Genomic DNA, 12,031 nt, shown 5'->3' on the forward strand with positions numbered 1-12,031 from the left:
AGCAAGTCCTTTCATCCCAGTTATTATCCTGGTGAATCACTAGACTCCTAGTATATCCTTCCTAAACTGAGATGCCCCAGAATGAATGCAATATCCCAGATGAGTTCTGACCAAAATTCTGTCCGCAGTAGTAATTCTTTAGATTATACATACCTCATGGTGAAGCCCAGTATTTCATCAGCATTTTAGGTGACTTTATGTACCCCTGAACTAATTTTTAAAGACTCCCATAACTGGACCCATAAATCATTTGGTTTTTCATCTTGACCCAGTGCATCCCTATTTAAATAGCACTTAATGTGAGCAAATGCAATGTAATGGGAGTAGAGGAGGGAAAGAAATGGGAGGATATAAATTTAATGGAAGACTACAAAACAACAGTGCGATCTGGGTTTAGTGGTAGATAGTCATTGGAAATCAAAGCAGTATGCGGCAGTAGTAAAGAAAGCCAACCAAAATGTATAGCCAGAGGGCAGAGCACAAATCTCAGGAGGTGATTCAGTATGCACTAGACACTGGTATGGCCACACCTGGAGTACTGTGTACAATACTGGTCGCCATACTACAGCAAGGATATTTTTGCATTGGAGGCTATGCAAAAAAAAAGTAACCAAACAGATACCTAGCTTAAGGCATCAGTTATGAGGAGAGATTAAGACGGTGGAATTGCTTATTGTGACGAGAAGGCTCATGCAAGATATTATTCAAACCATTAATAGAATAGATGAATTTAACCCCGACTAACCCCGCTCTATCACTAAACTGACATTTTTTCAGCAATCGCACCATTTGGCAATGCTGTCTCAAATGAAACTCGTGCTACAAAAAGCAGGAAAGACCAATTGCTGTCTGTAATACAATCTGAATACCATGAAAATGTATAGATTAAAACAATTTTAATTAAATTGGAATATTGCATAACGTAGCAAATTAAGGCAAAGCTTTTTTTAAAAAATGTAGTTTGATAATTTCATGCTTTTGACAGACCAAAATGCAAAACTTGATATACATGAACTTCACTAACAATTCAGCTGCCGTACATCTCAAAAATACATGTTATATTTTTAAGCATTAATATGGTAATCACAAGATGTGATTACCGTATTAAATATAATACAGTTGTAATTGTTCTTGTTTTGTCAACTGAATTTTTAAAATAAGTCAAATCAAATCATCACAAAAAGGACAAAACCGTTAAATGAAAAGGTGTTCAGCAAAAATGGATACAAAATTGTTTTGACTTGACGGGTAAAGGAGTGAAATAATTTGTATCCTTTAGTCATACTTCAAAGTGTCTAGGTTTTAAACCAAGCCAGGTTTTAAGAGTTGTTCAGGAAGTTTGGGGAGTTTTAAAAAAAATTACTTGGGAAAGCAGACGCTATGTGTGCAAAACAAAATTCACCGTCCAGCAAGAAAGCTCTCTGCATACCTGTAAACAGGCACACACTAAGCTCTCTCCTGGCACCCAGAGTACAATACATAGCTCACAGCAGTAGTCAGATGCCACTGCCTGCAAATCGGATCCTGTAGCTACTGATCTCTGATCCGGATAATCACAGAGTACCGCAACCTTATGCACAAAGTAATAGCAATTTTGCTCCATCAGAAAGCACAATGCCAACAGGACAAGCCAGACTGGTTTACTGCTCTCAGTCATGAATGACGTGATATTCCACCTATTTTGGCAGCAGAGTAATTGGTAAAATAACAAGCTTCATTAAAATAGCACCTTTCATGTAGAAAACTGTACCAAGAAGCTTTGCAGAGGTCTAATTAATAAATGGACATCAAGCCAGAGATATTGGAGGGGAGTGGTGGTGTGGGGTGGGGTTGTCCAAAAGTTTGGTCAAAGAGGTGGGTTTGAAAAAGGTTCTTAATGGAGAGGGAGGTGGCGATATGGAACAGTTTAGGCATGGAATTCCAGAGCGTGGAGCCAAGATGGCTAAAGGCACAGCTGCCAATGGTGAGACGAGAATGCACAAAAGGCCAGAGTCAGAGGAACGGAGTTTGGAGGGTGGGGGCTTGTAGGGCTGGAGCAGGTTAGAGTTAGGGCGGGGCAATGCCAAGTGATTTAAACATTTTAAATTGGTGGCATTGGGGTTCATGAGCCACTGTAGATCAGTAAAGACAAGGGTGAAAGGTGAGCAGGACTTGGTAAGGGATAGGAAACAGAGAGCAGAGAGCAGAGTTTTGAATGAAAGCATTGAAACAAATAAGTCATGAGGGGATAAAGGGAGAGTTTCAGCAGCAGATGGGGTGAGGTAGGGGCAGAGTCGGGTGATGTTACAGAGGTGGAAGCATGCAATTTGAGATAGAGACAACACAAGTTCAGAAACTCAGCTCAGGGGCGAATAAAATGCCATGGCTGCAAATAGTTTGGTTCACCCTGAGACAATAGATGGGGACAGTGATGGAAGCAGTGGTGAGTAGAGGGTTTGTAGTAGGGGCTGAAGACAATGCTGTCAGTCTTCCTAACATTTAACTGGAGGAAACTGCGGCTCATCCAAGACTCTATCAGACAAGCAGTCTGACAACACAGGTGCAGTAGAACGGCTAAGAGAGGTGGTGGAGGGGTAGAGTTGAGTGTCATCAGAGTACGTGTGAAAGGTGAATCCTGTCTGCAGATGATGTTGCCAAAGGCAGCATTCAGATGAAGAGGAAGGGGCCAAGGATAGATCCTTGGGGGACTTGAAGTAACGGCGAAGGATGAGAAGAGAAGCCATTGAACACCTTGAACTGAGGTGAGTGAGTTCAAGTGACTGATGCATCCTGAACTCAACATTCTCATGTGATTGAGTTATCAGGAAAATAGTGGCATTCATAGGGAATATTCTTGATGTAAGTTTGAATCTCTTAAGAGCACCTTAAATGTTCAGTGATATACTGTATAAGTGAATCACGTTACCTGATTGAACAAGTCCGTGCCACATGCAGCAGGAAATCAGTGCAGTACAAAGGATATACTTCAAATCCATCTAAAAGGAAGAAAAATAAAAAATAAAGCAATGAAGAACACAGAATCAAAGATACATATTCAAATTCTTGCTTATATCACACACTTCCTGCCCATAAACTTTACTACCGGTTGTCACCATTTTTGGTGATGCTTTTGTTAACATCTAAAATTGAAACAGCCTACGTAAACATCTTATGATGGCATTTAACTATGTAAATAATAGCTTGTTACAATCTTTCGCCGTTCCAAATGAATCAAGCAAAGTGCTTTTTGAGAACATTTTTATCTGCCATCTTTCCCCATCAGTAACTGAAATTTCTAATGTCCAAAATAAGGTTTCAAGCAAGATAAAAAAATTAAGAAAAATACATCTCATAACAATTAAGTTCACCCACTGAATTCTCGTGTCTTTTAATATCTTCATTTAAAGTTTTTAATTTAAGGCCTCAGCCTGTTTCAAATCCCTGGGCTTTGATTGGATATTGTTACCTCAACAGTTCTCCAGAGCTTTCAACTGCATGTGTGCAGTTTGAGATTGTGCAATTTGCAGAATTTCCCATGAAGGTTAGTCTGTCCCTTCATCCTATGAGTGACAGCTTATTTTCATTTCTACAAGATTTTAGAAGACTGCCTACTTCCACCTCTAACATCATTCCATGCTCAGCCTGTCACTTAAACCTCATCTGTGTCCGTCACCTTCGGACTATACTATTCCAACTATACTTGGCCTGCCTCCCATCCTCCACCCTACATTAACGACTTGGATATGAATGTAAAAGGTATGATCAGTAAGTTCGCTGATGATACAAAAATTGGTAGGGTGGTAAATAGCGAGGAGGATAGCCTCAGTCTGCAGGACGATATAGATGGGTTGGTCAGATGGGCGGAACAGTGGCAAATGGAATTTAACCCGGAAAAGTGCGAGGTGATGCACTTTGGAGGGACTAACAAGGCAAGGGAATACACAATGAATGGGAGGACCCTAGGCAAGACAGAGGGTCAGAGGGATCTTGGTGTGTAAGTTCACAGATCCCTGAAGGCGGCGGAACAGGTAGATAAGGTGGTAAAGAAGGCATATGGGATACTTGCCTTTATTAGCCGAGGCATAGAATATAAGAGCAAGGAGGTTATGATGGAGCTGTATAAAACACTGGTTAGGCCACAGCTGGAGTACTGTGTGCAGTTCTGGTCGCCACACTACAGGAAGGATGTGATCGCTTTGGAGAGGGTGCAGAGGAGATTCACCAGGATGTTACCAGGGCTGGAGCGCTTCAGCTATGAAGAGAGACTGGGAAGATTGGGTTTGTTTTCCTTGGAGCAGAGGAGGCTGAGGGGGGACATGATTGAGGTGTACAAAATTATGAGGGGCACAGATAGGATGGATATTAAGGAGCTTTTTCCCTTCGTTGAGGGTTCTATAACAAGGGGACATAGATTCAAGGTAAAAGGCGGGAGGTTTAGAGGGGATTTGAGAAAGAACTTTTTCACCCAGAGGGTGGTTGGAGTCTGGAACTCACTGCCTGAAAGGGTTGTGGAGGCAGGAACCCTCACAACATTCAAGAAGCATTTGGATGAGCACTTGAAATGCCATAGCATACAAGGCTACGGACCAAATGCTGGAATATGGGATTAGATTAGACAGGGCTTGATGGCCGGCGCGGACACGATGGGCCGAAGGGCCTCTATCCGTGCTGTATGACTCTATGACTCTATAAACTTCAGCTCATCCACAACTCTGCTGTCTGTATTCTATCCCACACCAAGTCCTGCTCCATCACCCCTGTTCTCACTGATCTACAATAGCTGCTGGTCCCAACAGCTCCAATTTAAAATTCTCATCTTAGCATTTAAATCCCCTCACAGCCTCACTGCTGCCTGTGCCTTCACCTGGCTCAGTCCCATGCTCTGGAATATAGGAACAGGAGTAGGCCATTCAGCCACTCGAGCCCGCTCCGCCATTTGATAAGATCATGGCTGATCTGTGATCTAACAGCATATACCTGCCTTTGGCCTGTATCCCTTAATACCTTTGGTTCCCAAAAAGCTATCCATCTGAGATTTAAAATGAGCTAGCACAATTGCTGTTTGCGGAAGAGTGTTCCAAACTTCTACCACCTTTTGTATGTAGAAGTGTTTTCTCATCTCACTCCTGAAAGATCTGGCTCTAATTTTTAGACTGTGCCCTCTAGTCCTAGAATCCCTAACCAGCGGAAATAGTTTCTCTTCATCCACCCTATCTGTTCCCCTTAATATCTTATAAACTTCGATCAGATCACCCATTAACCTTCGAAACTCCAGAGAATACAACCCCAATTTGTGTAATCTCTCCTTGTAACTTAATCCTTGAAGTCTGGGTATCATTCTAGTAAACCTACACTGCACTCCCTCCAAGGCCAATATGTCCTTCTGAAGGTGCGGTGCCCAGAACTGCTCACAGTACTCCAGGTGCGGTCTAACCAGGGTTTTGTATAGCTGCAGCATAACTTCTGCCCCCTTGTACTCTAGTCCTCTAGATATAAAGGCCAGCATTCCATTAGCCTTAATCATTATTTTCTGCACCTGTTCATGACACTTTGATGATCTATGTACCTGAACCCCCTAGGTCCCTTTGGACATCCACTGTTTTTAACTTTTTACCATTTAGAAAGTACCCTGTTCTATCCTTTTTTGGTCCAAAGTGGATGACCTCACATTTGCCTACAATGAATTCCATTTGCCACAGTTTTGCTCATTCACCTAATCTATCAATATCGCTTTGTAATTTTATGTTTTCACCTACACTGCTTTCAATGCCACCAGTCTTTGTGTCATCGGCAAACTTAGATAAGAGACTTTCTATGCCTTCATCTAAGTCGTTAATAAATAAAGTGAATAATTGAGGCCCCAAGACAGATCCCTGTGGGACTCCACTACTCACATCTTGCCAATGTGAGTACCTACCCATTATCCGTACTCTCTGTCGCCTTTCGCTCAACCAACTTCCTAACCAAGTCCGTACTTTTCCCTCGATTCCACGGGCTTCTATCTTAGCTAACAGTATCTTATGATGTGGAGATGCTGGTGATGGACTGGGGTTGACAATTGTAAACAATTTTACAACACCAAGTTATAGTCCAGCAATTTTATTTTAAATTCACAAGCTTTCGGAGGCTTCCTCCTTCGTGGGACCTTATCAAATGCCTTCTGGAAGTCCATATAAATAACATGCATTGACATTCCCCTGTCCACTACTTTAGTCACCTCTTCAAAAAATTCAATCAGGTTTGTCAGGCACGACCTACCTTTCACAAATCCATGCTGGCTCTCTCTGATTAACTGAAAATTCTCGAGGTGTTCAGTCACCCTATCCTTAATTATAGACTCCAGCATTTTCCCCACAACAGATGTTAGGCTAACTGGTCTATAATTACCTCTCTCTCCTTTCTTAAAAAGTGGAGTGACATGTGCAATTTTCCAATCTAGAAGGACAGTTCCTGAATTTAGAGAACTTTGAAAGATTATAGTTAGGGCTTCTGCAATGTGCTCACCTATTTCCCTTAAAACCCTGGGACAGAAACCATCTGGTCCTGGGGATTTGTCACTCTTTAGTGCTATTATTTTCTTCATTACTGTTGTTTAACTTATGTTAATTTTATCGAGTCCCTGTCCCCGATTCAATTTTAGTTTTCTTGGTATTTCCGGCATGCTATCCTCTTTTCCTACTGTAAATACCGACGCAAAGTTATTATTCAACATGTCTGCCATTTCCCCATCGTCAATGACAATATCCCCACTTTCAGTTTTTAAGGGGCCAACACTGCTCCTGACCACCCTCTTTTCTGGAAGCGTCTGGAATTCCATCCTTGAACCCTCTGTCTCTCCTCCTTTATGACCCTCCTTAAAACCCACCACTGTGACCAAGCTTGTGGTCACCCTTCACAATATCTCCTTCATTGGCTTAGCATCCAATTTTTTTGATTACACTTCTGTGAAGCATCTTGGGATATTGTATTTATATTATACATTTAACATAGAACAAGTTATTTAACTTGGAAATTAACTTCATGCTCTTCAGGGCTCCAAACCTCTCTCTCTCCAATCCTGCACTGAAGGGACCATTCCTAGATCTCAGATTCCTCTGTGTTCCCTGCTCCCAGAATTACCTCCAATGCTCCTAATTCCCATCCCAGTATTTCCAGAACCTCACTCTGCAATGATCCTGGACCCCGAGGTCTCAGTGCCATCCCTATGCTGATAGTAGTGTTATCAGGAACACTGACCTTGCAATAAAAGTAGTTCTAAAACCTCCAACTCACTATGAGCATCAGTACGGGAGATTGGCTAGTATTTGTTAAAGCACACCACACTCCAGTTTCAGAAATAGTGTAGGTTTAACAAGTAGTATCCTACTTGAATATTCATAATTATATAATTGAGGACAATATGCAATTTTGTAATAACATCCATCGAGCACTGCCGGGTCAGGTATGGAACTGCAAACTGCAGAGTAAAGCTCCCTTTTTTCTGCTTCAACAATGTTACCCAGGCCAACCTCAGAACAGCATCTCCTTACAGCTTCGGAGTGAAATTGCCAATTAGTGCCAAAATAGTCTCACTTGTGGATCCATGCCCAGTAGAAATTGGATTGTGACTCCCCAAACTTTTTTCTCCTCAAAGAAGTGGATCTTTAAAAAGGCTCTTATTTAACCTTGCTTGGTTGCTCATATGACTAGGTGCCAATCTTTGGTTAAAGCTCCACTTACTCCCCAGGCTCAATGGTACTTCCCTGTCAAGAAAACAAGAACCCAAAGATTTTCATGTAAAATATATCCACAGCTTTTAACCTTAAAGAATGAGTTGATTACGTTTCCACTTATGCATTTTTATTCCGCATTCCTCAGATTTTTAAAAAAGCCTATACACAAGTATAAAAAACATTTTTTGTTAAAAAGGGGATCATTATGAAGTATATATTACTCACTCAGTTAGCTACCTTATCAAGGCAGTTCCTGTTTGCCTAACAGAGGAAGCATCTTATTAAAACTAGCTATTAAATTATTTACAGAACCAAAGAGTGTGGCACCAATTATAGTACAGCTGCCACTACAATTTTAACAATTTGAAAGAAACACAAACTGTCACAGCTTCCAAACACTAACAGCACAAGAGGTCAATTTTATCTTAAATGGAGAGGGAGGTGGAAGGGCAAGAAAGAATGAATTTGCATGTATATAACACCTTTCACAACCTCAGGTCATCCCAAAGTGCTTTACAGACAATTAAGTACTTATGAAGTGTAGTCATCTGTTGTAATGTAGATAAACACAGCAGCCAATTTGTGCACAGCAAGGTCCCACAAACAACAATGTGATAATGATCAGATAATCTGTTTTCATGATATTGGGATAAATATTGGCCAGGACAGCAGGAAGAACTCCCCTGCTCGTCATCAAAATAGTGCCATGGGATCTTTTGCACCCACCTGAGGGGGCAGACAGGGCCTCAGTTTATCGTCTTATCCGAAAGAAGACACCTCCAACAGTGCAGCACACCCTTGGTACTGTATTGAAATGTCACCTTAGATTATGTGCTCGAGTCTCTGAATTGTGACTTGTACCCATGTCCTTCTGACTCAGAGGTGAGAGTGCCACCATCGAGCTAAGACTGACACGAGGCAAAGGGGTTTAGGTATAGAACTCCAGAATAGGGCATAGGGCAGCTGAAGGCTCAGCTACCAAGGATAGGCGAAGGAAAAGGGGTGCACAAGATGCCATAGTCAGAGGAATGGAGAGTTTGAGGTGTGGGTGAAGGAAGGGGGAGGATGCAGACCTGGTGGAGATTACATAGAGAGGGTGAGACCATGGCAGGATTTCAAAACAAGGATGAGAATTTAAAATTTGGGGTGTTCGGGAGCTGGTGTTGGGGGGGGGGGGGGGGGTGGTGGTGGTGAAGAGAGAACGGGAAAAAACCGTAGCCATTCACACTGTGAAATGATCATATATTTTATACATTTAATGCCCAGGCATTTCAGTAAAACTGAATTAAATGTAATCATTACACTTCCAGAAGGAAATTTTTAAGCAGCAAGACCCCAAAATGGTAGATCCAACTCAAATGACTTGAAATTTAGTTTTGCTTTTTCAAATTATTTGCTCATGGGATTGAGCAGACGCGGGAAAGACCATATCTATTACCAACAATTTGCATTTATATAGCACCTTTAACGTAGTGTCCCAAGGCACTTCACAAGAACATTTTCAAACAAAATTTGACACCAACATAAGGTGATATTAGGACAGCTGACCAAAAGCTTGGTCAAAGAGGTATGTTTTAAGGAGCATCTTAAAGGAGAGAGGTAGAGAGACAGAGGGGTTTAGGGAGGAAATTCCAGAGCTTAGGGCCTAGGCATCTGAAGGCATGGCCACCAGTGGTGGAGCGATTAAAAATTGGGGATGTGCAAGAGGCAAGAGTTGGAGGACCGCAGAGATCTCAGAGGGTTGAAGGGGGTTACAGAGATAGGGAGGGGCGAGGCCATGGAGGGATTTGAAAACAAGGATGAAAATTTTAAAATCGAGGCGTTCCCAGACCGGGAGCCAATGAAGGTCAGCGAGTACAGGGGTGATGGTGAATGGCATTTGGTGAGAGTTAGGATAGGGGCAGCAGAGTTTTGGATGAGCTCAAGTTTATGGAGGGTGGAAGATGGGAAGCCAGCCAGGAGAGCATTGGAATAGTTGAGTCTGGAGGTAACAAAAGGCATGGATGAGGGTTTCAGCAAATAAGCTGAGGGGCGGAGACAGGCGATGTCACTGAGATGGAAGTAGGCGGTCTTGGTGATGGAGCGGATGTGGTCAGAAACTCATCTCAGGGTCAATTAGGACGCCAAGGTTGCGAGCGGTCTGGTTCATAGGAACATGAGTAGGCCATTCAGCCCCTCGTGCCTGCTCCGCCATTTGATAAGATCATGGCTGATCTGTGATCTAGCTCCATATACCTGCCTTTGGCCCATATCCCTTAATACCTTTGGTTCCCAAAAAGCTATCTATCTCATTTAAATTTAGTAATTGAGCTAGTAGTCAAGGAGAGGGATGGAATCGGTGGCTAGGGAACGGAGTTTGTGGAGTGGTGGTGGGTCTTGAACTGCTGCAGAGGCGAGAGGTGCTGTTTTAGTAAACTTGCCGAGTTGCTACAGTCCAGTGGCAGGTGTGCCAATCAAGCAGACTACATTTGGAATCAATTACACTTTTTTAGGAATGGGTAATATAATTCTACAAGTATGCGCTAAGATAGATCATCTTTTGGGTTTCTTTTGAATTTCTTGTAGTATATAACTGCAGACAGTGCAAAATATACTTTTCTAACTTTGCTTCAACACCCTCGCAACCTTATGTACTTCCATTTAATTTGAAAAAAGCCGACAACCTCATCAGCTAAAAAGTCAGTAAGCAGTATTCATTACACATTGAACTCTAGCCTTCCCATGCTCCACAGCAATGAAAAGATCTGTATTTATAGAGCACTTTACTATAGCTCATGTCCCAGCACAGTCTACATAAATTACATTCAAGAGCAGTCATTTATGTAGGCAAAGGTAGCAGCCATTTTGTGCACAGCAGGATCTTTAAAGTTAGCAGTATATCTAACTTTATGCTTGCATGGTCTCAAAATTGTGTCAATATTACATTATGGTACTTTAAGAAAGTCCAACACCAAGATCCGCTTGTCTCTACTGTAGTTAATCCAAAGCTGATTTTCCAGACATTGAGCTCAAGAATTAAGGTCCGCCCGCCCAAAAACGTCCGAAACATGCACTTATCATAGTACTTTTGCGTGCCATCAAGTCTTTCCAAGACATTGTTCCAGCATGCAGATTCTGATCTAGAGCAAGTCAAAGCACATTGTAAAAGCTTTTAAACAGACAATCCAGCTTCAATCTTGAAATGTATTCCTCATGCTTTTGTATCTAGCTACTTTTTTAAAGAATGCATCAGCAATCACTGAATGACACAGCTGCTGACCTTGACTGAGTATGGTCGTTACTATGTATTAAAAAGCTGACAATTGTAAACAATTTTACAACACCAAGTTATAGTCCAGCAATTTTATTTTAAATTCACAAGCTTTCGGAGATTTTCTCCTTCCTCAGGTAAATGTTTCAAGATCTCCTTGAAGCCTACGCATTTATACATATTGAATAATACATGGTGTTTACAGACTGCCCCTGCAACTGCCCGTTGCCAAGGCAATCACCGTGTTCAGACAGAGAGGTGTCATCTGCAGAACCCCCGAATACACATTCAACAAAAAAACAAACAGGGAAAAAAAACAGAGAAAAAAAACACAGAGAGAGGCAGAAACATCCGGAAGGCAGAGAGAGCCAGCAAATGACCCATTATATTAAAAACAGATAACATTTGTTCGCTGGTGGGGTAACGTGTAGCGTGACATGAACCCAAGATCCCGGTTGAGGCCGTCCTCATGGGTGCGGAACTTGGCTATCAATTTCTGCTCGACGATTTTGCGTTGTCGTGTGTCTCGAAGGCCGCCTTGGAGTACGCTTACCCGAAGGTCGGTGGATGAATGTCCATGACTGCTGAAGTGTTCCCCGACTGGGAGGGAACCCTCCTGTTTGGCGATTGTTGCGCGGTGTCCGTTCATCCGTTGTCGCAGCGTCTGCATGGTCTCGCCAATGTACCATGCTCTGGGGCATCCTTTCCTGCAACGTATGAGGTAGACAACGTTGGCCGAGTCACAGGAGTATGAACCATGCACCTGGTGGGTGGTGTCATCTCGTGTGATGGTGGTATCTGTGTCGATGATCTGGCATGTCTTGCAGAGGTTACCGTGGCAGGGTTGTGTGGCGTCGTGGACGCTGTTCTCTTGAAAGCTGGGTAGTTTGCTGCGAACGATGGTCTGTTTGAGGTTGGGTGGCTGTTTAAAGGCGAGTAGTGGAGGTGTGGGGATGGCCATAGCGAGGTGTTTGTCCTCATTGATGACATGTTGAAGGCTGCGGAGAACATGACGTAGTTTCTCCGCTCCGGGGAAGTACTGGACGACAAAGGGTACTCTGTTGATTGCGTCCCGTGTTAGTCTCCTGAG

The 12,031-nt window shown here is 42.6% G+C and overlaps 1 protein-coding gene across 2 annotated transcripts in view; it reads right to left on the reverse strand.

Moving 5' to 3' along the window:
- Positions 1-12,031, reverse strand: part of LOC137344497 (integrin beta-1-like) — a 101,351-nt gene that overhangs the window by 38,287 nt on the left and 51,033 nt on the right. For both annotated transcript variants that reach the window (XM_068007539.1, XM_068007531.1), the window contains exon 2: positions 2,906-2,975. In XM_068007539.1, coding sequence (XP_067863640.1) covers positions 2,906-2,975 — 70 coding nt within the window. The remainder of the gene's footprint in view (positions 1-2,905; positions 2,976-12,031) is intronic.

This window comes from Heptranchias perlo, chromosome 2 (genome assembly GCF_035084215.1).
Source record: "Heptranchias perlo isolate sHepPer1 chromosome 2, sHepPer1.hap1, whole genome shotgun sequence".
NCBI classification, from domain to species: Eukaryota; Metazoa; Chordata; class Chondrichthyes; order Hexanchiformes; family Hexanchidae; genus Heptranchias; species Heptranchias perlo.